This window comes from Sminthopsis crassicaudata, chromosome 1 (assembly GCF_048593235.1).
Source record: "Sminthopsis crassicaudata isolate SCR6 chromosome 1, ASM4859323v1, whole genome shotgun sequence".
Classification (NCBI taxonomy): domain Eukaryota; kingdom Metazoa; phylum Chordata; class Mammalia; order Dasyuromorphia; family Dasyuridae; genus Sminthopsis; species Sminthopsis crassicaudata.
The window spans coordinates 149,195,265-149,223,171 of NC_133617.1; the positions used below are offsets into that span (position 1 = coordinate 149,195,265).

General features: G+C 34.0%; 1 protein-coding gene across 2 annotated transcripts; it reads right to left on the reverse strand.

The window, feature by feature from the left end:
- Positions 1–425: 425 nt before the first annotated feature.
- On the reverse strand, positions 426–27,907 carry CIBAR1 (CBY1 interacting BAR domain containing 1). 2 transcript variants are annotated; one of them, XM_074269585.1, is made up of 8 exons: positions 27,727–27,907; positions 27,115–27,349; positions 24,075–24,143; positions 22,953–23,054; positions 12,345–12,449; positions 5,477–5,590; positions 3,058–3,177; positions 426–1,014 (listed from the first exon to the last, which is right to left on the reverse strand). In XM_074269585.1, exons 1-8 carry the CDS (start codon positions 27,750–27,752, stop codon positions 925–927), a joined length of 861 nt encoding a protein of 286 aa, XP_074125686.1. In that variant the 5' UTR covers positions 27,753–27,907; the 3' UTR covers positions 426–924. The 2 variants fall into 2 exon arrangements, with proteins under 2 accessions (XP_074125686.1, XP_074125681.1); XM_074269580.1 differs by having other exon boundaries at positions 426–1,011; positions 27,727–27,906.

Sequence of the window (27,907 nt, forward strand, 5' to 3'; positions counted from 1 at the left end):
AGGAAATAAATTTCACAATTAGTAAAATAAGCTTTTCTGAATCAATGAAATAATGATTACAAATGCTTTCCTTAAAAGGAAATCCTGGAAATGAAAAAATGTCACAGATATGCTAAAATCCTATGATTCTAATATCTTCAACTTGTTATTTTTGGGTACAAGAATCAGTAATAAATGTTATTTAGAAAATCTTAAATTTCAGGTTCTTTTACTAGGGGCTTGTGCCTCTCTTCCGGGGTACAGCAGGTTTTCTAAAGTCAGTATCTTACATTGTAATAACTGCTATTTGAAATTCATGAAAGTTGCCCTATTTCATATTTTATGGAACATATAAAAACAACCAATTTCCTTACACCCTTTTAATTCTTATGCTTATTATGTCCTTTAACCATTAAAGGTATTAATTTTGCAAATAAAACTCCCAATTTTTTTAAGTGGTAAGTAAAACAACTACATTTATTGCTTTATGGGATGGTATTTGTCAGAATGATTCAAAAGGAATAACATGAGTTTTTTAAATACAAAGACATGGCAACTTACATGCAAAACCAAGAGAAAATGATGCAATTCTTTTGGCAATTTATTTGTGTGTTATGACAACATCTGAATGACAAGCTTTCAAGATTAAATTTAAACAAATATAACCCTGGGTAAAAGAATGAAACTATAAAGGTATGTTTTAAATTTTTTATTTGAGCTACTTTATTTGGGGCTACAGAAATTTTCTTTAATCACGTTCCATCCTGAGGATAAATCCTCAAAAGCCATTTACTTTTTTAAAATCGTAGGTTCTTTGAAATATCTGTTAATGGTGTATATTGTTGCCTAGTTTTAAAATTTTGACAACTGATAAGCTAAACTTAACATTTTAGTCAATTTGAAGTCTTGATGATTCTGAGGGAAACTTAAAAAGCTCATATAAAATTAATTTTCTTCCTCTGTAACTTCTAATTCATCATCATCCTCTTCATCATCATCTTGTTGGTCTTTTCTTATCCGACTGGTGGGAATCTGCTAAAAGTGAAGTGTAACAAATCATTTTTTTAAAATTTGGAAACTAACATCTTTATTTTTAGGATCCTCCAGTTTTCAGAAGGTACATGTAGCTCTTATATTTAATTTGGTCTACAATAAAGAAAAGGACTGTTAACTCAAAACTAAGAATCATGAAAAAATAAGATGAAATTCTAAGTTCTGCCTTGATTAGGATACTTGAAACAATTTGTAAAGATACTATTCTAAAAGGATGGTTTAATTTTGTTTTGTTCTAATGAAATATTCCTGTAAATTCCAACACATTAAAGAATCAGCATTAAAGGTTTTAGGCTGTTAAGGGTCTGTCTTGGGACCTTTTCCCCTTTCTCTGTAGATTTGAATAATCTCATTTATTCCACCTATTAGATATCTCTATAAAGATGACTCCCAAATTTTATGAACTCCAGATACACAAGACTGGAAATCAAAGTTAGTAAGGATTTAAGTAAGATATCACTTGATATAAATCCCTGTAAATCCCATTTCACAGATGAGAAAATGGACTGAAAGGTAAAGTGGCTTACCCATAGTCATAAAAATTTAAAGTGAGGGAACTAAGATTGAATGTAAATCCTGATTCCAAACTATTCCAAATCCATTTCCACTATACTATTTTACATCTACACCTGTCTCAAGGAACACTACATGGATGTCTATTATTACTTCCAACACATATGCCAAACTGAAGATATTCTTTCTGTACCTATTTCTCCTTCATTGTTTCTGTCTATAGTACCATTCATGTAATCTTCCATCAAAAACCTCTTCCATCATTACCTCTTCCTATTTCACATCTAATCAGTTAGCAAGTCATGTTGATTTCACCACCATATTGTTTCCTATTGTTGATTTTTTTATTTCCACTACTTCTACTTTAATATTATCATCACCACCTTGGTTCTATAACTATCCTTTATACTCCTCCTGCTAGTGTATGTCGTACTTTGAAAGATAGGGCCATTTATTCAAATATTTTTAGTAGCTCTCGTGTAAAGTTCAAAGTAAAATCAACACATGAATGTGTTAATCTAGTACCACTATTACTATTCTCCAAATACACTTAAGCTTTGTCCAGAGTAGTTTACTTCATGTCTAGATATAACATGTCTTGTCCCTTGTCAATGCTTACACTATTATGTATCCCTAGAAAAATTCTTCTCACTAATCTCTTTAATTACTGAATTTCTAACTTTCTTCAAACCCCAATTCCAATGCCATGTTTTATGAAGTCATCTTAATTGCAGCAACTATTAACAGGTGGTAACCTTTAAGTAGCACTTCTTACTATTACATTTGTTATGTTGAGCATTATCTATATTCATCAATATATGATATAGATGATATATTTCATAAGGCTTGTTGAATGAATAAAAGATGCAATATGTACAAAGAGTTCAGATCTATCTGGGGAGACACAAAAAATGCAAAGCAATTTAGAGTAGCCAAGTTGGAATGATAAAGGAAATTGTGCTAAAGGAATTGAGGTGAAGTAAAGGAAAACAGGAAATAAAAATACCCTGCCCGGTAAGACTATAATTTTGTTCAGTTATTTTAAAATTCATTCTTTAAAATTTTGACAATTTTAAGTGGCTGGAGTCTTAGTTTTTTTTTTTTCTAGGTATGATGGGAAGAGAAAGGAAGACCAATGGAATAACTGGCTGTTCTAAAGATTAAAATATCTGTATCTGTTTTGGTAGTCCAACAATTCTTGTTGGGGACCTAATCCAGTCTTCTGTGTGTCTATCCTCCATGGATAAATTAGTATTAGTACATGCAATAGGATTCATAATTCTATAACCAACCAGACTGCATAGTGAAATATCAATTCTTACAATGACTTACAATGACTAGATGTAATTTTTCAACAAAGGAGGAGGCTCTGAGAGGTTAAATGACCATGTTCATGTTTGTTGTTTAACACATATACTTTAAATAAAGGATTAGGAATCAAATTTAATAATATTTTGAAGTATTTAAAACATTATCTCATTCCATTTTACTCATTCTTTGATTGTACCTTACCTGTCCTGTTCCAGATATACACTTGGCAGAAAGAGATCTCTGAAGCGGGGATTTTGAGTTTGCTCGAACAATATCTAAACGAGTTGAGTAGTCAGGTGGATAAAGAGAGCTCCGAAAAATCTATTACAGTGATAAAAAAAAAAAATTTATACATGAGATGAAAACAAAATATCGAATAATGGTCTTCTTAAGAAGTTAAGGAGCTTCTTAAACATCTTTTACTTTAGATGAAGACATGATATATATAAAACACGTTTTAAAAACTAAAATGCATTAGATTTAAGACTTCATTTTGGAAAGATTAAGGTTGTGAGGTTATGCCTGATATAATTATAGAATTATAAATGGTATAAACATTTGTTAATTCAATTAATGTTCACTGAGCACCTGCTATGTGAAAGAAATAAACCAGGCCCCTTTAGGAGATACAAATTTGAGTAGCATGAAGCTTGTAGCAGGGGAAATAAGTATATAAGTAACATGGACTTATACAACAAATAATTAAAATTATACTTCAAAGGAATCCCTTTAAGCCTGAAAGGTTGAAGACACTAAGAAGGAATTGCTTTGAGAATTTAATCGACAAGATTCATTAATCTGAAAGAACTAGCTGAAAATAAAACAGGCTCAGGAAAAACAATATTCTCCAATCAATCAAGGGATGTCTGTGATGTCTGAAGGCACATTCTAAAGAATGAATGGTTAATAGCACAGGACAAGCCTGCTTTTCAACAGTGTCACTTGTTGCAAGTGATAACTGGGATGTTCTTTTATGTTGTAGGAACTTCATAACTTTTGACATAAAATCTACTTTAGCTGAATAAGTGAAGAAATTGAGAGTTATGATTCAAAATTCCAAATACATTAATCCACTAAAGTCTTACTGAAAAGCTTCCCTCATAATTAAAATATTTATGGGAATTTTAATTTAGAAGCAAGAGAGTCTAGCTTAAAACAACAGAATTCCTCAACTTTGCAATATAATCATATGCAAAACATGTACCTTTCTATAAGTTTGTTCTAGCTTCCTTGATTATATTTTCTTGTTCAATTACTTGGAACCCAACACAGTGGAAGGAAGGGAAACCCAAAGACTGCCTTCTTGGATACATGAGTTATTAGATTATTTATAAAATATTTTAGTGCTATCTTGAAAGCTATGTCAGATTTTCAAAGATGTTTATCTTACCTCTCTAAAACTACCTGAAATCCTGTCAATTTAATAAATCTAGAGAAAATTCAGTGGAGATATTCCCTCTATCAATGCAGATCAGTACATATTCTGCAAAGAGTTTATCTGAGGCACTGAGAGGTTGTTTTACCCTAGATAAGTTTGCCTGTATATGTCAGAGGTAAGAGTTGGACCCTGGTGCTATTTCTATATTATTTTTCCACATACATGTAAAGATAGTTTTAATCATTTATTTTAAGATTTTGTGTTCCAAATTTTTCTTCCTCACTCCCTTACCTTCCCCTTCCCTAAGACAAGGTATTGTAACATAGGTTAAAATATCTGGTGCTATTTCTTAAACTTAGCCTCTATCCATTCATTACATTATACCATAACTTTTAAGGTACTCTTACCAAAAAATTTTAAGCAGAGGTATAAACCAACCAAAAGGCTGAGCAACTAGATGATAAAGCAGAACTCAACATTAAATGATTTCTATTAGAAACTGTTTAAAAGGCAAACAGTAATTCCTACCATGGACTGACTTCTTATTTTAGTAGAATGGCAAATTAGCACATTGTCTGACAGCCAACTTTTTGTAATTTATCTCTCTGACTTTACTTAGCCTGACAGAGATGAGGGGCATTTCTATCACTGGACCTGTGAGAACTCGTTTCCATGCCAAAATGAGGAATGAGAGTAGATAATTTTTACTTGCACTTTTGCTTAAAAATAAATAAATAAATGAATAACAATGCTTTATTTATAAGCTTCATTTGGTAATTAATAATTGTAATAACAACTATTAAAACTCAAACTAAGTATCTACAATTTGAAAAGCAGAAGTGGAAAAATATTTATCCTGTTTTTCACCCTATAAACAAAACCTAAATAGCTAGATTTATCCATAGAGTTCAAGTCTCTTAGATTATACATGTAAGATGAACATTAACAAAAATTTCAGTCTATGTTTGAGGGATGAGGCTAAGTGCTAAGGAAGATGCAGAGATAAAACATATGACACTAACGTTTCAATCTAGTGGGAGAAGCCATCTAAAATTAGTATAGTGTGTAGTTCACAAGAGGATCTTAATTTAAGAATATAAAGAAAGCATATATGGAAGTGATTTGTAAATTACCATCACCTCTACTATGTTCTAATTTAACACACTATCATCAGGACAAAAGTTTACACAGTATACCTTCATATTACTGAGAGAAATGGGCTTAAGTATATATTAATCTTACCTCTAGATCTTCTTCTTCATCAATCTTCTGCATATTTTGGTAGGCAGCAGTGTAGACTTCTAAAGCTTTGCCATGGAATAGCATTTCAATTGTTATAAATTCTGAAAATATATTCTAAAAAGAGTGGAAATTTATTATATTAATGAAATTTAAAGACTAATTTTTGTTTTTCAAACATTCTGTGAAACTGGAATAATGAAATGTATTTTGGAACACATTGGGGAACTTGGAGAATTTTAAAAAAACTTTTAAATAAGTAGTTTGAGAACTTTCCAAATATTACCTCCATTTGTTGTTCCTTTGTAAAGCATCAGGCACAGTGCCTGACAGAGAGTAGGCATTTAATAATGCTTGTTTACTTTATTTCCCCTTCTTGGAATGCATTCTTTTTCATCTTTGCCTCTTAAGACCCTCTAGCTTTTTCCTTTAAGGCACAGGTCATGAACTACTATCTTCTATAAGAAACTTTTCCTGATTCCCCTAGTTAAGTGCCCTCTTCCTCTTCAGTTTATCCCCTATATGTTTAAATTTTTATGCACTACCTTCCCCAATAGAATGTAAGCTCCTTATGGATAGGATTTGTTTGTATCTCCAGAGTTTGGTTTGTAAATGCTAGATTCAGGAAGTTACAAAGATTAGAAGAAGTGGAGCAGTTAAGTGGCTTAAAGGAGAGAATACCAGCTCTGAAGTCAGGAGGACCCGAGTTCAAATGTGGCCTCAGACACTTAACACTTCCTGGCTGTCTGTGTGTGTGCGCGTGCGTGCTCATGCGGCACTTAACTCCAATTGACTCAGAAAAAAATAAAAAAGTGAATAAAATGGGATTAGAATAAGTACAGTCTCTGTTCCTAAGGAATTTACAATCTGGTAGAAGGATCTGAAACATAAAGATAAATATTATGTAAAATAGTGCATAACATAAATAAAGTATAAAGTATAAAGTGTTATATGAATGTCCAGGGAGGAGCTGGTCATTATTGATAGAAGTGATCAGGAAGATGGGATTTTAGATTAGAATTTAAAGACACTTTTTTTATTGAAAGTAAAAAGTCTTGTTGGTAGTAGGATAGAGCAAATAAATGGGAGCAGTATAAACTGATAAGTCAGGATGGCAGGATAATAAAGGTTCATGAATGACTATCAAGTAATAAAGATATTTGAATTTGGTAGGCAAGAAAGTACTGCTTAAAATTTTTGAACAAAGAAGTAATATAACCAGATCTATGCACGAAGGGTGTATGTTAAGTAAAATGAGGTTCACTGAGCTTGGAAAATACTGCCTTTTCATTCCAGGAAATTTTCTTTCTGCATAACAAAATAAGAATAAAAATAGGGGAGGAGAGACTATATGTTTGGGAAGAATGTACAATTATGATGAGGTAGTATCCTCTACATGTATAATCAGGAAATCTTAAGATTTCAAAATACTGACTGACTTCATAGAAAGGAAATAATTTACTACTCTGTTTTGGGAGGCTGTGTAATTCACATTTGATTTTTTCCCTCTTTATATCTAGTTCTGAGTTTCAATATTTGATAAATGTCTTAAGGAAAGCTTGTTTCAAATCATTAGAGACAACTAAATTACCTTATTCAGCTACAGAGAGCTAAAAGAACAAAGGAAAAATCTGTGATCTAATTTATTTTAGTAGTAAATTTAAATGCTTATCTAAAATAGGGATTCTCTAATCACTTATTGATGAGGACTTAATTTTGGTTTTTTGGAAGTCTTTTAATCTACGGCTTGTATTAAAAATATTTAATAAAGATTTCACTAATTAAAAATCCAACATTATATATTCTCTACTAGTTTGTTGTGTAATTTGCAAAAATGTCAGGCAGCCCTCCAAGTAAATAGTGGACATTGTCCCATATTATTAACTTTTTATGCTTATTAATGTTAAATATTACCTGTCAGTTATATTTACTTTGATACTTTCACATATTAGAAAAATTATTAATTCTAAGAAATTGCAAAAGCCAAAAAATATTCTATTACAGAGTACAATTTTATGACTTTATCATCACAAACATAGTTTCTCAATAACATTACATGTTGGTTCCAATTATTTATTACCATGAATATGATTTGTAGTGATTATAAAGTCCTGCAGTCTTTATCAGTAAACATATAAGATAACTGCCCTCTTAAAGAATTTTACTTAATGCGAACCAATTAATGACCTCAAGTCATACATATGTTTGCACTGAATAGTCCCACAAATGAGTATTTGTGAATTTCAGTTGTATGTCACTTTAAATAGCTATTTCATTTTAAAGAGATGTCTTGTCAAGATTACTTTTTTTTCTTCAATTTACCATTATCAATAGTGATGAATGCAAAGAGTGTGAAGCTGCTCTAACACTTCAACTCCAGAAGTTCAAAATCTTACTTCAGGAGGCTCCCCCCATGACACCAACCTCTAGTTCTCTCATTCAATATTATTTAGCAAGTCAAATGTCAGTCAGAAACAAAACCCATGAGTCCTATTATTGAATCAAAGAAGCCTATCTTTCCAGAATTTATACACCCTTCATGCTTTATACAATCTGGTGACACTGATCTACTTCTTGTTCCCCAAATAAGGCATGTCTAAATTGTCTTCCTCTTTCATTTCTGCTTCCTGAATTCTTTAGCATCCTTTAAGTCTTACCTAAAGACCCATTTGCTAATATATTACCTTTGGGATTATCTTCAATATTCCTGTACATATCTTGTTTGTACACAGTTGTTTAAATGTTGTGTTTTCCATTAGATTGTGAGTTCCTATATTATTTCTCAAGTTGCAATGGTTAAAAAGACTTTTTACCTGGTCATCATCCTTTTGGTAACAAGTCTCACAATTTAACTTGGTTTGTCCTTTGATCACAGACAAAGTCCCTGTTTGGTCTGTATTTAGGGCTGTTGGACCATAGATTTAGAGATGGAAGAGACCTTAAAGAACACTGCAGTTTATTATATGATCTGCTAGAGTGTTTGTGAAGGCTCTGTAGTCATATAATCTTTTCAAATCTAGTTATTTCTTTTGCCACAGTTATATTATTAAGTCTTCTGTGTAAGATACAGTAAACTAAATGGATGAAATCTGAAGTTCAGCAGAGTAAAAAAACAATAGTATTTCCCTACCCCCCGTATACCAAGAATGTGTAAATCAACTTTAATATAATGTAGACAAGGGGAACACTGCTAACAATTTATGATGACAATGATTCCCAAATTTTCATCTGTCTGAAGCCTGGAGATCATTCTGGTTGTGTTCTGAACGAAAACAGAAAAGTATTGTTCTAACAATAAAATTCCTTGGTGAAAGAAGGTAGGAGTTCTTTCCTATCCCACACCCTCAACTGGGAACCTTGCACACCCTAGAATGGGGAGTCCTTGAAGGATCAACTATATAAAAGATCTGTTAAGCTAAAGCCAATAAATAAGACTCCTCTCTTAATCCACTGAGTTGGAAGCTCTAATTTAAGGAATAACAATCATCAGAAAAATAAGAGTCATGCAAGTTCTAATTTATGGTACTGGTTTTTTTTCTTTTAAAAGAAGAGGAGTTATTCTTTGTGTTTTCTAACCATCTGATATTTCACAAGTCTGGAGTGTCCCAAAAATCTTAGTGTAGCTTAAAACTTTAATAGCTTAGTATGAATGCTATAAACTTAAAAAACCATTTGGAAGATTAATTTTTTTTAAATTAAAATTCAATATAATCATCTTTTATGTTACCATACTTGTTGATTTTTGAATTTTGTAAAAACTATTCACCAGCTACTGTTATTTAGTAACTGAAATGAATGCATTTGCAATTCTCACCTTAAAATTATTCAAGAATGATGTTTTGATGCATATCGAAGAGTCCTAGCATAACTTCATCCCGCCCACCTCTAATGGAGATAAATCAGTTGAAGTGGCCAAGCAAGGGATCTTTCTCTACCAATCTATCAGTCTGAAAAAATGGCATCTACAAGTTTTTCCACATGGCCAGGCATAATGACAAAACTATACATTTAATAATCAAAATTCAAAGCTAAACTTTAAAAGAAATTAACTTTTTTTTTGTAACTTTGTAGTATTTATGCCACTAAAACTGCACTGATTTTAAATTTGAAAATTATTTTTCTCATATTTAACTGACATTTAATTATTTCTACTAATGGAGGTGGGGAAGAGAAAGGAATTATGTACATGGAGCTGAAAGAAAAAATAGTATTGCAGGTGATGTGTTACTAGTCAGTTTTGGGGTTCATGTAGGCAAAATCTTAAAAGCAAGAGTTTTGAAATTATAACTAGGAAAATTTATTAAAAGTACATTTTTTTTTTTTTACCAGAAAGCTAGAAATTATAATAAGGAACAAATTTACTAAAAGTGTATAACCATTTCAACTCAAGACACAAAATAGTGGGGATGGTCATGGATCCTCTATTAGAGGAGCAAACAGACTTTAACATTTGTATTTAAAACTCCTCTGTACCATCTCTTAATTAATTCTGCTTCTTATAACAACGGGAAAACCTTATGAACTATTGGTTAGCAGCTGAAAAGAGGAAGCTTCTAAACTTAATTCATGTTAGACTCCTACTTCTTAACTTAGGTATCTGTCTCCAATTCTGTCCTTCAAATAAAAGTTAATAATTTTAGGATTAATCTTCCTCCCTCATCTCTGCTCCTAGACTAACAGTAGAAACCAGTCCCTACAAAAATATTTTGTCTTGCCTTTCTCCTGGGTCCACCACAGTTAAGAGCTATGTTTGGAAAGCTAAACAAGGAATTGGGATGGCTCTATAGGGGTCTCTGAATAATCTGCAAAACAGATTATCTAGCAACAGATAAACAACTTCCATTCCAATTGCTAACTTATGGTATTTAAAGCAGTCAGGCAAGCATAACACATCAACTTATTTTAGTTAATTTACTTTATGAGATATGCCCTTTTTAATCTTGTATATCTCAGGACCTTCCCTATATATCACTCTTACCCATTTCAACAAGTGAAAGGAGCAGGAAGACAAAAGATTGGGTACATAAAGGAAATATACTCAAATATAATGGCGATAGGGACAGCGGTAGAGGAGGGAAAGGATAGAGGGAGAGAAAAGGAAGAAAAGCAGGAAAGAAAATGAGACAGAGACAGTAATGTTTGGCTATAAAATAATAATAATCAGAAGGACCTGAGTTCAAATCTGACCTCAGACACTTAACACTTTCTGGCTGTGTGACCTTGGGCAAGTCACTTAACTTCCAATTGCCTCAGCAAAAAAACAAAAACAAAACAAAACAAAAAAATAGGACTAATTTCCCCATGTGGTAGCAGTTCCAAAATAGTAATTCCTAAAATGTTTTAAGCAATAGCATTTTCATTTGAATAAGCATATAGCCATCCAAAGGGCTGTTGTAAAAAAACAATAGTCATTCAAATTTACACACATAATTTAAAGTTTACATTATTGTGTGTGTGTGTGTGTGTGTGTGTGTGTGTGTGTGTGTGTGTGTATTACATCGGGGCTCTCCACTTCATACTCAAATCTTATTCAATTCTTAAAGATGATAAAAAGGCAAAAGATGTTGGTGTACTAAATCACTGTAATCTGCCATTATAGGACAGAGTATAGGATTTGTAGCTGAGATGGAAAAGGCTCCATTTTATTGATTCAGAATTAAATTGGGCTACTGGAGGGACCATCTCTTAAGCACAAATCTTCCTTCTAATATGGTAAGCTACATCACAATAGGAGATTAAAATATTTCAAGTTCAATGCAAAATTGAGTTGCTTCATTTATTTTAAAAGGCAGATAATGTCAGATTTGGCCAAGTATTAATGCTAATCGGTGAATAAACAATCACTATGTGTCAGTAATTAAATGGCCACTGAACAAGAAAATGATTGTGCTTGTTACAAAGAAACTGACAATGAGAAAATAAAATCATTTCTTGATCAGTTTCTCAGAAGAACACATGCACCTGTATGACTGCTCCCAAATTATCTCAAAAGAGCCTGTGAAAATCTCTCCAAAGAGACCCTTCTAAATTCTATGCTCTTTTGATTATAGTCTGTTAAATATACTATATATAGTTATTATGAAGGCTTATTAGAATTAAGTATAGTATCATATAACATATACAACTTTATATGTTTCGCTATTGTGTCTAGTTTAATTAAGATAGCTATATTTGAAAAAAGATTTGCTACATAAAGATAATTTAGGGTAGATTATAGTTCTTTCTATTAAAAAAAACAACAACTAGCTTTCAGGACTTCTATGAATAACAACTTTTTATTATAATTTCTATGGAAAAGTAGATTTTATATACTGTTTTGACTCAGTTCCTTTTCTAGAAATAAACCTTTCTATAAGTGTAAAGATTGCATGTATTTTCTTTCTTTTTTTTTTCTTTCTTTTTTTTTTTTGCTGAGGCAATTGGGTTTAAGTGACTTGCTCAGGGTTACAACAGCTAGGAAGTGTAAAGTGTCTGAGGCCAGATTTGAACTCAGATCTTCCTGACTTCAGGGTTGGTGCTCTATCTACTATACCTAGCTGCCACAAGACTACATATATTTTAAATTAAAAAAATTATGACTTGTGGCCTAAGATCCTGAAAGCAGAAATAATATTTCGGGAAAAAACCTCAATTTTTAAAAGTTAACAAAAGATCACAAGGTCACAAAAGGGATGGAAGAGACCTTAAACTCTCTAGTCCAAATCCTTCATTTTACAAATGAATAAACTAAGGCAAAAGAAATGAAGTGTAAAGGTAGCAATTAGCACCAAGATAGTAAGGTACAAAACCAGGATGAAGGCTTAAGATAGTGGGACTCCAAACCTGCATTCTTTCTACTACACAGTATGGCCTTTATCAGCATGCTTTTTACCTTTATGTCCTTTATTTTTTGCTTTTCAAAATTGTCAATTGTTTCTTCTAGATGCCGACTTGTTCTGGTAGCATCCATTGTAGCTCTCTGTAATTCAGTTTCTGCCTACAAAAATATCCACAGAAAACGCACACAAAAAGAATGTCAGAATTAATTTTCTAAGCCTACCAGGAAAGATATGATGGGATAGTAATACACTGCCACTGAAGTTATTTTAAATTATTGAACTGTGGGTAAAACAAATCCAAATACTAGGACCACCCCTCGAGTCAGAATACAATTGTTCAACAATATGGTCACCACTCACCTTAGAAATGAATATGGATTGTATGGGGTTCAATAAAGATGAAATCATTGAAAGCTGGCAAAAACCAAACAAAGCCTAACTCAACCCAAAAACTGAATCCCAGAGCTGGAGGGGACTTTCAGAAGTTACTTGGTTCAATTCACACCTGAACAAGAACTCCTGAGTTTTCCAACAAGAAGTCTGCTAGCCTTGGCTTGGTGGGTTTGAGGGGAGAACCTACTACTTCCTGAAACAACTCAAAAAATACTTGAAGATATTCTTTGTAAAGTTCTAACTGTTAAAAAACCTTTTCTTTTAAAATCTGACTTTTTATAACTTCTTCCAATTGCTTTTAACTAATTCCTTTAGATCTAGGCAGAACAAATCAAATCCTCCTTCCATTTGAGTGTCTTTCAAACATTTGAAAATATTTCTTTCCCCCATGTCTTCTCCAAGGTAAATGTCTCCAATTATGGCATGATCTTGAAACACTTCTCCATCCCAATTGTCTTCTTTTAAATGCTCTGTGGCTTGTCAGTGTTTCTTAAAATGTGGGGACCCAGAAGTGAAGAAAAGACTCCAGATGAGTGTCAAGCAGAAAATTATACAATGGTGACCATTTCCTAGTCCCGAGGCAGCCTTTTTTTCTTTATGCAATCTGAGATTGCACTTGCTCTTTAGGTCATCATTGCAACATTACTGGCATTTACTCAATTTGTAACTCACAAAAAAGCCTTTTTCACATAAATTATCACCCAGTCATCCCTCTCTCAGCTTTTACTTGTGAAATTAAATAAAAAAAATATATAAGTTTAAGACTTTACATTTATTCTTATGACCTACTCACTTTGGGAATGGGTTAAACAGCTGTGTGAAGTAAGATATGGTGAAGAACTTACAGATTAAGCATATATTGATCAGAGACTGCTAGCTAAGGTAAACCACCTATAGGCCCCAATCATGTGAAGGCCTAGGCTGCACTTCATTGTCCAAATATGGCATGAAGTGACCAAAGGTTGTAAATCACTTTGTCAGCTGCCTTCCACTGACCAAAATAGGGGAATGCAGAATTGTATGACCAATCATAACACGTGGAGAGTGGGATTTTGGAGGTTCTTTGTTTGAAATGTATAAAAGTTGTGAACATTTTCAAGGGAGTGGCTCTCTCCTACTGTGAATTTGGCTCACAGACCTGGATGGGGTCCGCTTCTTGAGATTCTAATAAATAATTCTGCTTTTCTATGCATGATCTCTGAGTAGTCATTTTTGGATAGGATTATCTATCCCTCACAAAGGCAACATGCAACACTATATATGTGTGTATGTGTATTTAATAGAACAAGAACAAAGATCCATATATATGTGTGTGTGTTTGTGTGTATTTAATAGAACAAGAACAAAGATCCCTGAAAACTAATTTCAAGATAATATCTCAATATTATTAGTGACTTATATAAGCATTCAACTTATTCTGAATCTATTGAACATTTTTTTTTAAATCAAGCAAATAGAATTACAACATACCTCTCTCTAGCAGCTTAGGTAATGTAAAATAAATAAGTAAAGATTTAGACAAGTACATCTCTCTATTTCTGATCACTGCTTTTTTTCTAATGCTCATTATTATTTTAGAATTTTTAATAGCTCCATTTTGGTCAAGCTTAGTGTTTAGAGACCCCCACATTTGCTTTTTGAAAAATGGAATAGCATTTCCCTCTTTTGAGAACTGCATCATCTATATACTCCAGTAATAGCAACTTTGTAATCACATCTGCCAGTTATTTCAATACAATGGGATGTAGTTCATCTGGCCATCACTCAAATTCGGAGAAAGCACTGAAGTGCTTTTTTACTCTCTCTTCTCCCCACCCTTTTATCTTGATCAGTATTATATACTTCTATACCAATTTCTGTTCATTTTTGAATGGTAGAGAGATCATTCTTCTTGCTTGAAGGAAAAGAAACAAGAATTTTAACAACTTTCTTTCTGCCATTCATTAATATTATCTCATATACCTCAAAAATAGCCCTATCTTTGCTTTGATTTTCCATAGTGCAGTGGATAGAGCACCAGCCCTGAATTCAGGAGGACCCGAGTTCAAATCTGGTCTCAGACACTAACACTTCCTCGATGTGTGACCCTGAGCAAGTCACTTAACCCCAGCCTCAGAGAAGGGGAAAAAAAAAAAAAAAAAAAAAAAAAGGCCTTTTGGCCTTGCCAGTCTCAGTTCATCCTGGGCTTTTATACTTTTGAACTACTCTTAAAAGATTCTGACATAACATTTTATTTATCTTATGTTGTCTGCCTTTGTTCCATATTCTACATCATTTAAACAAAATTATTCTGATTTTAACACCCTAAAGGAGATTATTTCTTTAGATAAAGTAGAATTCAGATATATAAAAATGACCATCTATTAAATACAGCTTGGTTTGTATAAATATACATGTAGAAAGTAAATTCATTGTTACTTTCAAAGTTGTCGTCCTCATCTGTTTTTCCCTGAATTTCCTTTTGTTTCCTTATGTACATTTTAAAAGATGCTTCAGTGATTTTTTGGGGAGGTAGTTCTATAAATAGCTCCTCCCCTTTTTTCTCCTCAATCTCCATTAAGAGGAAAAAACACAATATTTATAAGCAAATGAGCAGTCATGCCAAAACAAAATCTACATATCTGCCAAAAACATGGGTCACTTTACACCTTGGCTCCATTATCCCTTAGGAAGTGGGGTTTAGCACGCTTCATCACTGATACTATTGAATTATGGTTGGCTTTTGCATTAATCAGAGTTCTCATGTCTTTCAAAGCTACTTTAAAAAAAGATATTGATCTTGTATAAATTGTTTTCAAGATTCTATTTACTCTTCATTAGTTTATATTGTTCAGGATTCCTAAAATATGGAGGGACTACTGAAAGGAACTGTTGTTCTATACCTAGTTCTTATCAAAAGAAAAAAGTTAGTTGTTCAAAGTGAAAAAAGAATTCTTGAGAGAATATCAGTGGGAGTGGAAGCATCTCTTATTTAAAGTTACTGTAAGTATTTTCTACATAAAGATCCTTTCCTTCTTTGATCTCTTTGGGGTATATTTGGGTCAAAGTTAACGTATTCTGATTTTGGGGGCTTTTCTTTTTCCTTTTCAGAATTAGACCAATTCCTAACTCCACCAGTGGGCTACCTACATGCCTATGTTCTCTCACCCTTTTCAATAATGGTCATTTTTTTGGATCATCTTTGTCAATCTGATAAGTGTGAGATGTAATTTCTCTTATTAATAGTTGATTTGGAACTTTTTTATGTTATCACTTGGATTAATTTTGAAAACTGCTTGTTCACCTCCTTTGATCTGCACATCTTTCTAAATTCCAAGTTCATCAAAAAATTCCTTGTGTATTCATAGAGCTCTCTATACAACACCTCATTATCATAATTTTTCTTCTTTAGTATTTAATTTTGGGAACTTCCTACGTTTCCAGAATTGGTTTCTTTTATAGAATTTTAGTCTACTGTAGTGTCCTAACCATTCTCTGACTTTTCTGAAATGCTTTCTGAAAAAGAGTGCAGTTCTTAGGATAGTCATCTCTTGCTTCTCCCCACAACAAATTATTTCCATTCCAACAACTAATTTTTCCTTACTGGTGAAAAGTAACAATTTCCTCCCCATTTTTAAGGATGAAATAAATGATCATTAAAGTTATTTTTTTGATTTATCTGCTTTGCTTTTGACAGAGAGCTTAAGCAAAACTATATTATGCCTCTAGGCTATAAAGCTTGATTATCCTGAATTTATCGACTTCTTTTTCTGCCAAGTCATATTCCACCAACAACAGTGCTTCTATTTCTATGGCAATCCATCCAGAAGCTCTCCACATATATTCTCTACCTCAGAGAACACATATAGTTCTGGGATTAGTTTTACAACAATCTTTCTGAGTCATATTCAAATTGTATTTACAATAAACCTCAAAGATATCCTTGCATTTGTTCTTTAGTTCACTCCATTTTTTGTGCATTTGTGTTACAGACAGCTGGGGCCATGAATTTCATTACTTCTTCCTTAGTATTTGTTTTCTGTATATTTTCGGGTAGCTCTATAGCTAGTCTTCTTAGTTTATACTCTTTATATTTGACATAATTTTCTAGAGCTAGTGAGTAGGGAAAAAACAGGACTAACTAAGTTCAGTTCCAGATTTTGGAAAAATATATTTCAAAATTTTAGAAAGAGTATATATAGGGGTTAATAAATACACTGGGAACAGGATTCAAAAAGACAGCCTAGAACTTTGGGCCAAATATAGTAAGATGAAATTTCAGATATAAAATGGAGAATTAGGCTTAAAAAAAAAAACTTTACAAAAGATGGGAGAGTCTTGGCTAGATAGCAGTTTTTCTGGAAAAGATATGGTGGTTTTAATGAGATTGAAAACGGAATACAAGTGTTATATGGCAGGCAATAAAGATAATGAAATCTCAAGAAATATTAAGGTAAAGTATTAGGGAAATTGTGATAGGAATAGTCCATTTGTGTCTGTTACATTTGGGTCAAACTAGTTATTTTCTTAAAAGGTCAGGAAACTGAGGGTGAAACTTGACTAGTCAGCCCAGGAAGTTGTTCACCTAAGGGAATAAAATGGACCAACCTTGAAGGAGTCAGTGTCCTTCAGGGCTTAAAGGATATACTATAACCACATGAGTCACACTTGTAATCAGGAAGGTTTTTGTATGGAGGGAAGCTGCAACACCAAGCCAATGCTGTACTTTTGCAGATTTTCTTTTTCATGCTTTAGCTACCTACATAGATTTCCTTTTTGTTAACTGTTAAATAGCTCACAGATTCTCATTTTATTGCAATCTTGAAAGTTCAACTACCAAAATAACCTGAGTCAGGCCAGGTCTACAACAGAAGTGGTAGCTCCAATACACTCTGCCCTAGTCAGACATTTTCTATAGTCCCATATTCAATTCTGAGTACTAATTTTAGAGAGCACATTTGTAAATTAGAGAATATCAAAAGCCAAAGCAGTACTAGTTAAAAACCCCCTTATCAGCTGAGTTCTGTTTAAGAAAACAGAAATGTGGGATTTAAAGTGTTCATAAAGCATAGCCCTGAAGTCAGGAAGACTTGAGTTCAAATCTGGCCTCAGACACTTAAGTCCTAGCTGTGTGACCCTGGGCAAGTCACTTAATTCCACTTAACCCCAATTCCCTCAGGGAAAAACAAACAAACAAACAACCCCAGAAAATAGCATGGAAAAAAGAAGACATAGGAGAGAGATATATCTTAAGGGTAGTCAAGTGGGGCAGATATTAAATTTGTTTTCTTTAGCCCAAAAACACAGAGCCAGAAATTGTGGGTAGACATGTATAATGCAGAACTGGCATTTTACTTGTTCTGATAGAGTACAGAATTAGAAAGAATGAGTGGAAGCTATTGAGGCAAATTAAAACATGAAATTTTAAGAAAAAAAAATCGATGATTAGAATTGTATCAAAAATTGATTGGGTTACTTTTAAAGATAGTGGTAAGGTCTTTAGGATAAGGTTGAATACTACTACTTTATTAGGGATGCTGTGAAGGAGATAGATACCTGTTCAGGTTGGGTTGGAGTAGATGCCTCTGAGTTCCCATCCTATTCTGAGATTTTGTGATAATGATGATGACAATGAGGATAATAATGCCGAGGACAGAGTCTGGACCAGTGATTTCATTAGTATAGGAAATTCCTTCTATTAATGTTGATTGGTATCTTCTCTATAATTCAAGAGTCTTAAGAGAGTTGCCTAATGCATTGATAGTTTAAGTGCCTTGCCATTCAATGTTTGTATCAAAGGTGGGACTTGGAGGCTAATTATCTGTTACATCACACTAACTTTTATAAAGTATTCTAAAGTTTGCAAAAAACTATAAATATATTATTGTATTTGATCCTCACAATAATTACGTGAAGCAAATGCTATTATTATCATCATTTTACAGATGAGGAAACTAGGCATTAAAATTAATTTGCCTGGAGTCACAGAGGTAGTAAGTGACTGAGGCAAACTAAAGTTTTTTGATTCCAAGTCCAGCAAACTATTTTTTCACTTCTGCCTCAGACAGTGATTTTAGAGATAAATGTAATTGTGATAAAACTCAAAAAGAATTTACTTTAAATGATCCATCTTGAGAAATACCAAGCGATTACCCACCTGTGACTGAAAGTGTTTATAAAGGAAAAAAAAAGATTCTCAAAGAGAACATAATATTTTCAATTTTCAATTGCATAAAGTTATGCAATCTTAATTGTGACACTGTGACAATTTAGAAATAGTGATCATTTAAAATTTAGGTGACATTTATATCAACACTTTGCCCTGTAAAAACATGTTTTTATTAAAATCAATTAATAAAACATTCTTTTCTGTTAAAATTAATTTCTTCTAAATATAACCAACCATGCACAGAACATTCCAAACACAAGGAGGTAAATTTGATGTCACAAATGTCACTGAGGCTTGAGGGAAAACTGAAACAGAAGATAAGATGGAATAGTATATTAAATATAAATTCTCATGTAATAAAAGATTTTATCAGTACTACTGTACTACTAGAATAAAAAGCACAATGTAGAACATTTGTATAAGGATCAATACACGTAATATTAATATAAGATGACAATATGGACAATTTGGACAGTCAATAGAAACAGAAGAATTCCGGTACAAAGACACGATGGGGAATTTCAATTGTTTAGATAGCTATTAAAAGCGCTTATTGCCCAAAATAGAGCAAATAATATATTTCTGTACTCCTTTAAAAATAAGCTTAATCTTCAAAAACTAGAAGAAACAAAGAGGGATATTTCTACTCTGGCCTTGATTCTTATCAAGTACAAAGCAGCTACTAGGGTTGAAAAAAAAAAAGAGCACATTGCATTGAGGAAAATAATCAAACAATCTTAGAATTTAATGTTAGCGAGAAGAGAAAATCCAGGTATATCTGACATATACCCCAGATTTGGGAATAGCACATTTTTAAAGGATTCACTGAGAAAAAAGATATGATCTTATGACCTACCTAATCGATTTATTAAACTAAAAAACAATTTGAATGAGAAATAAAAAGAACTGTCCAAAAATACCAATGTAAATGTACAGGGATTTTAATGAGAAATTTAGACTAAACAGAAACCGAGAGAAATTTGAAGCCAGGGCAGGTATAGGAAGAAACAAGCCTGGTATAGCTTGGTAACTCTAGATAAAAAATAGTTCCAGGAATTTAAAGGAATTAAGGACTGGTGAGAAACTACATTTTTTCTTCCTAGCTCTTTTGGAGAAAAAAAAGGAGTATCAATGAAGAATGAATCCAGGAGTGAGTGTATTGGGGCCAACCTAAACTCCTTAATTACTAAATTTTTCAGTGTTTGCATTCATGCCTTGGAAACTGGCAAAATGATACAAATCAGGTCTTAATTTAGTGAAAATGTTAATAATGCAGATTAAATGAGGGTGTTGCAAACTTTTTTTTTTTTTTTTTGGAGAGAGACATTTACCAGCTCTTCATCAGCTTCCGGTGCATTATCTCCTATCACTCTGATGCCTTCTGCCATGTTCTTCTACTCCTTTACCTCTATCTCACATCATGAAGTGCCTTGCTCCTTCTCAGAGATAACTCTTGCCTTTGTTCAGAAGATGCCATTCAATCCTGTTTCCTCTAACAGATTGCCTCCTTTGTCATTCCTACTCTGTTGCTTATTTTCAATCTCTTCCTCAATCTCTGGCTCATTTCTTACTGTCTACAAATATGTCCATGTCTCTTTCAATCTGAAAAACCTCTCACTTGATAGTTATTATCTATCTATCCACTAACTATTGTCCCATGTCTCTCCTGCCCTTTGTGGTTAATCTCCTCTAAAAGGTGAGATGCCTCCAATTCCTCTTTTATTTTCTTGCTAACTTTTAACCTTTAGCTTCCAATTTCAACATTATACCAAACTGTTCTCTCCCAAATTACTAATGCTGATGTTTTGCATTTTAGGCCTATAGCATAGAGTGATATGGCAACCAAAAAACAAATGCAATTTCAGGCTGCATCAAAATAGTTATAGCATGGGGTACGGAGGTGAGAGATCAACCATGCTTCAACCCTCATCAGACCATATCAATATTGCATTCATTTCTACAGATGCTATTCTGGGAAGACTGTAGAAATCCTAGAAATACCCAGGGCAGTATAAACTGGATGGTGAAAAGCTTTGAGGACATTATCACATAAGGATTAATTGAATGAACTGAACATAATTTGGTTTGAAGACTTAAGCGGGAAAATGATAAGATGAATCAAGTATCTGAATGCTTGTTTGATGGAAGAGTGAATTAGGCTTCTCCTAATAATCTCCAGTACCTGAACTTACAAAAGAGAGAAGTTTAGGTTTGAAATCAGAAAAACTTCCTAAAAATCTGAATGATCACAAAATGGAATTTGTTGCCTCAGGAGGTAATGAGTTCTTCATATTAGAGGTCTTCAAGTCAATGCTGAATAATTATTTTTATTGTATACAGAAATTTTAATCAATTTGTGTATTAGATTAGAGGATTCTTATTTAGGTATGAGTTCAATCAGAATACCTCTGAAGTCCCTTTCAAGATTTTACAAGGTTATATGTGAAATAATATATACAGATAAGAGCATGTTGAAGTTAAAGAGAGTCTTAGACTCATGTGTATATTTATGGGTCAGAAATAAAAAAGAGAACAAATGAAGGATATTAGAAAGGGGTAATCAAAGATATGACATGGAAGAAGTGGATCAGTAAATTTTTGTAGAAGGCTGACAGTGAAGGAGATAGTGCTTTAACTTGCTCATGGTAACTAAAAATGTATTATGGTTATGGAGGAGTAACTGGTATAGGAGAAATTTAAAGTTTAAGTAAAAATAAAGTTGATAAGTGCAACAGCAAGGTCAAGGCCATAGAAGATAGTATAACTGGAACAAAAGGATTAGCTTTGATAAGAATAACCACTTCCATTTCTTAGACGAAGGGGAAGAGAGAATGGATGAAGGTATACTGAGGTTTGGAATATTTCAGAAGGAAAGATAGCTCCAGCATTTTTGTAAAGTTGTAGATGAGATAATGGGATAGGGAGGTGAAAGAACTGAATGCTTAAAAAATATGATAGAGAGAAGACAAAGATCATGTGATAAATGGGAAGACCTATAAACTGATGTGACATAAGAATCAAGAAAGTATATGATACTCTCATATAAATAAAAAGAACAATAAAATTATCAAAACTGAATATTTTATAATTATAATGACCAAATCAAGCCTCAAAGAGGAGATACTAGAAGATATCTTTCCTTATTCTTTTAAGAGGTAAGGGATTCTAATTGTGGAATACTGTATATAATGTTGAGTTTTTGGGGGGATGTTTTTAAGCCTTTCTTAACTGTTTTTCCTCTTTTTTTGTTAAAAGGGATGGCTATGGAAGAGGAAGAATGGAGGGTTATAGTCAGAAATATAGGTAATGTAAAAACAAATAAAAATAAAAACTTTAAAGGAAGTGAGACAAAAACTAGAAGAGGAAAAAAGACAAAGGTAGAATACTGAAAACTGGTTCTATTTTTTCCTTTTTTCTAGATAAGCAGAAAGCAGCCAGAGACTATTTCCTGTTTAATGTAAAATTATCAATAACAAAGCACATTCAAGAGGAAGGCAGTTAAATGAGAAAATTCTTAAGTTTGATTCTAGAATTTCTATATTGCTCATTTTATTTTTCAGGATGGGACTGAATCGTTAAAATTATTCTGAAGTCAAGGAACCTTGGTTAGTTGTAGAATAGGTGGTTGTTTCAAAACTGATTTAAGTGTTTATCTGAGTTATATTAGGAAAACTTTTACTTTCTTCCCCAAAAATAAGCATAAGGAAAAACTGTGAGAATGGTTTTGTAAAATTAAGATAATATGCTTTAATTGACTTTAGTCAACTCATGAACAACTGGAATTCTACAAGCCATTTTTATATTTTTGGGACATCAAATCTCCTAGGTTCGTGAAAATCCTGTTGTAGTTTTTAAATTGTCACTATACAAAATATTTCATTAGTAGATTTTCTAGAAACTCTTCAGATAATTGTTTAGGGGAATCAATTAACAATTAATATCTAAAATGGGAAAAGAAAACCTAAAATCCTTTTAAATTTGGAACTCAATTCTCCAATCACTCTTTACACTATACTTACAATAATAAGTATAGAAACTAAAATGACAGTTTTTCAAAGGAGATTACCTTTTTATTAAATAAATTACAACCTAATTTTTTTCTTCAAAACTGAAAGGATACTATAATATGCCGATCTGATGGATTCCGCTGACGTGTCCTTTCTAGTTGAGTTAACTGCTTAGCTTCTCGATTCTTTGCTGTTAGAGTTGCTTTGAGATCCTCCTGTAGACATATTTACTTTTTGGTAAGTTACTGCTTTATTTACCCATTAACTCAGAGCTACAAAAATAGGAAAAAGTCCCTTGCTTAATATGTATACTTTTACTAAAAGAATTCAGACTTGCATACTTTATACATATCCAGATTTACAAGGCTCTTCATTTTACAAAAAATAAAGCTATTTCTGCAAAACTTTAAGAATCTCAATATCATCCATGCAATAAAGACTTTACTTCTAAATATTTAAATAGCAACTCTGCCCCTATTTTAGAAGATGGCTTAATGAGCCAAAAGCTTAATGAGCTTCAAAGGTGATTTCAACCTCTGTAGTAATGCTGTGGGGTAGTAACCCTGTTTATCCTTAGCTCTGTTGCTATAATAAAGTTAGAATTCTGGGTTTGCCACTTATGTGACCTCTGAAATCACTTCTTGGGCCTCAATTACCTCAGTAGTATGATTTAGACTACATTATATCTCTAAGCTTCCAGAGATCTCAAGACAGAAAACACAAAAGCCACTGCTGAGGTCAAACAAAACCTTTTCAAGTTAGTAGGATCTGCCAGAACTTAGGCTCAACTGCGACTGTCTTCGAGAATATGGAGTCAACTCGCTATAGTAAGCAAGGCTTTAGTGAAAGAAAATGCAATTGTATAGTTATAAATAATTTTACTGCCTATATTTCTATGACTAACCTGTACATAAAAAGTGTTCCAAAAATTTAAGGGCAGTTTTAATAGCTTTAATTGCTTAAAACTATACTAAGACTTTTGGAACACCCTGCAAAGAGAAATTAAGCAAAATCAGAATGTCATACATTTGTAGTTTTATAATTTTGAAAATATTTTTTCAAAAACAACCTTTTCATCTAATTTTATTTAGTTACAGGTAATCATCTTCCAAAATGTAAAAAGGTAACCTGACCTTTCATTCTACTCCATGTACTTTAAATGAAACGATCACAGCACTTGTGTACAAACAACTCTTGCCAGAATAGTAACAAAGAGTGGAAATCCATGTACTTACCCGTTTCATTTTCACAATAGTTCCATAAGTTTTCAAAGGTTCAACTACTTTGGCTTCAAGTCTTTCAACCTATTGGCAAAGATTACAAAGTGTAACTTGTAAAGTATAAGTGAAACAAAAAATTTTATCTGAGTGCAATTACTAGGTAAGTCAGTTTTTTGCTTTTTTTTTTTTTTTAAAGAATAATTCCTGATTTTTCTAAACATATTTTTCTAGATAAATCCTAAGGACAATCACCCAAAGTAGTTTTAAATCTAATAAATTCTACTGGTCTTCAAATAAATTCATTGGTCTTCAAGACCCTCCATTCTCCAGATTTGGGGCATTTTTTTTTGGCTATTTATTCTCTATACAGCTGAAATATTGTCTTTCCACACCTTTGCTTCCTGAATGCTCTAGCATCCTTCAAGTCCCAGCTAAAATCCCACCTTCACAGAAGCCTTTTTGGTCTTTCTTGATAATAGTACCTTTCCTATATGATTATTTCCAATTTATCCTGTATGTAGTTTATTTATATAAATTTATTTGCAAGTTTGCCTTCCTAATAAATTGTGAACTTTTTAAGAACTAGAATTATCTTTTACCTTTCTTTGTTTCCCCAGAACTTAGCACAGTGCCTGGCACATAAAAAATGTTTAGTGACTGACATTCCAAATAAGATAATCCAATCAACAAGCCTTTATTTAATGCTTACTATGTACCAGGTTCTATGCTTAGTGGAGAGACTTGAGAAAAATCTAAAAAAGGCCTCTCCTCTCAAGAAATTTACATAGTATAGGGGGAGTGATATATATAAACTAATAAATACAGAAGAAAGGAAAGTAATCTTAAGTGCCATATGTTCAGTCCAGTCTGACCCTTCCATGACCCCATTTGGGTTTTCTTGGCAAAGATACTGGAGTGGTTTGCCATTTCCTTCTCTGGATCATTTTATAGGTGAGGAAACTGAGGCAAACTTGGTTAAGTGACTTGTTCACACAGTGTCTGAAGCCAGATGAGAACACAGGTTTTCCTGACTCCAGGTCCACAGATATCAGGGATTCATTAATTGGGAGGTTGGGGAGAAAAACATTCTAGGTACAGGGACCAGCCAATACAAAGGCACAGAGATGTGATTTGAGAAGCAGTAACCAGGCCTGTATGTCTGGATTGCAAGATGTTATCGACAAGAGAATGTAACATGACTGGAAAGGGATGAGTTGTGAAGGGCTTTAAGGAATTTGGAGGATAGTGATTAAAGAAATAATATGATCAGACTTATGATTTAAGAAAATCAATTTGGCAGCTGAATTAATGGTAGTGTATTAGAGAAAAGACAAAAGACATCAAATTGAAACACTAATGCAATTTAATTAGTGCCTAAATTAGGATGGTGGTTTTGTGAATGGAAAGAAAAGGGATTTTGTGAGAGTTGAGCAAAAAATTACAAGATTTTGAATATGTATATGTATATATGTATATATATATATATATATATATATATATATATATATATATATATATATATATATATACACACACACACACACACACACACACACACACACACACACACACACACACACACACACATATGGATACGTGATCAAGAGAGAAGAATGGAAGAGACTGAGGTTGTGAAGCTGGAAATAGGGCAGCCTGGGCAAAGAAATGGAGTAAGGAGACAGAATGTTATATGTGGGGAATGAAAGAAGGTTCATTTTGCTGCAAAAGGGAGCTTTATAGAAGAAGCCTTTAAAAGATGATAGCAGCTAGGTGGATAGAGCAACAGCCCTGAAGCCAGGAGGACCTGAGTTCAGATGTGTTCACAGACACAATACATTCTAACTGTGTGACCCTGAGCAAGTCACTTAACCCCAACTGCCTCAGCAAAAAAAAAAAAAAAGCAATTTGTGTAATTATCATAACCCATCACCTGAATACAAACTCTGAGAAGTCATGGGAAGCACTATATACTATACCCTGTTTGAACTGTAATGAATTAAGGAAAAAAAGCATCTACAAATGAAAAATGTGCCACCCAGGAACCACAATTCTAAGGCACCAATTAACCTGTCCCTCTTCTTAATACCTTTACAATTATATGAACATAAATGAAATAAATCAAGTAAAAGCTCTTTGCCCTGTTACTAAAAATAATCAATATACTACTATGTAGTGTACTGGTACCCATGGCATAAATCAAGATATCCTAACCTCTTTCAGGTTAGTACACAACTATAAATTTGCTGAGGCAAGCTGAAGGGTAGTCTGGGGAGATATCAGAAGAAACAGCATCAGCATTTAGTCATATACACCCTTTTTCCCAGTCAGAGTTGTACATTTATTAGGAAGTAGCCATAGCCATGGCGTGGCATAACACAAGAATTCAGGATTTACAATTGGCAAGATTCTATGCAGGGCAATCTTTGAGCTTCAGATTACTTATTAAAAAAACACTACATGTCATCAAGTTCAGAAATAATGATTGACATAAGGTGCCAGAGAAGCTCACTCTACTTTGTTACCTGCAGCCCTGTCTAGGGAATGCCTCCCAGGACAAGGACATCCCTTCTACTCTCATCACCATGTTCTGCGACACCATCCTGGATCAGTTTCCTCTGCCCTGATTGTATGGCTGCAAGGTGGGGTGCTCCTCCCCAAAACTTCCTTTACAGAGAGTAGAGACTAGAGTCCACTTTGCATTTGCCATTCTCCTTGGTACAAGGACCGGGACACACCTTGCATCTTCCATCTTCCATAGCATTGTCCTTGACACATAGTAGTTGCTTAATAAATATTAATTTATTATGTTAGTAAACGCTAATTTATTATGTTAATAAATGTTAATTTATTATGTAAAAAATGTTAATAAATGTTCACTGAACCAAATTTATTGAGAAGCCAGGCTCTTCCCATTTCATCCAAGTGTCACTTTTCCCGAAGTTGCTACCCTAAATATTTTTATCATCATCCACAACAAAAGGAAGTTCAAGCTCCCGGCGCGCATTACAGAGCAGGCACAAATCTGGGCGGTCTCCTCCGCTCGCTCCCTTCCTACCTCGGCTTGCCTATAATCCTGAAGTTTAGCAAACTCTTCAGCAAAGTTCTTGAGTCCGTGCTTCAAGTTGGGCGTTTCGGTGGAGGCGTAGGCGTTGATTTCATTCACTAGGAGGTCGGCCTTATCCCGCAGCCGGGCCTTTTTACGCACGTACCCCGCGAAGACCTGGCACAGCTCTCCGAAGTGCTTCTCCACGTTGGAGACCGCATCTTGCATTTGTCTGGTCTGGGCGTCCCTGGAGAGGGCGACGTGCGCGCCCACCGACACATAGACATGCATGAGACCTCGCGGGTGCCCCCTCTTCTTCTACCCTTCGCCCTTCCCCCACTCCTCCCAAAGGTGACTCTCCCGGCTGGAGACCGCCCTTAGGCCTCAGGACCTCGCCCCTGCAGGGCCCGGACAAGGCCTGCCCGCCAGTGCCTAGCGGGTCTCAGAGAGAGCCTTCATTATTGAAGGGATCCCTTCCGGGGAAGGAGAGGAGGGCGGAAGGAAAGAAGGAAGAGAAAAAGAAGGGAGACAAGGAGGGGAGGGAGAGAAGGAGAAAAAGCGAGAACCCGGTCTCTTCTCCGCTCCCTCCCACCAGGCTGTTTCGGGTCCCGGGGAGATTGTTACCGGCTTTCCAGATTTCGCCTCAGCATGTCGCCTCGCAAACGGCCCCGGACCCCGGGATAGAGCCCGCAACGGGCCCTGCGGTGGAGCCGCCGCGGCACGCGCCGGGACGGAAGCCCGCGTGCCCGCTCGCGCGGAAGGGAAGGGGAGAGAACCCGAGCGAGCTCGACCCCTTTCCTGCGCG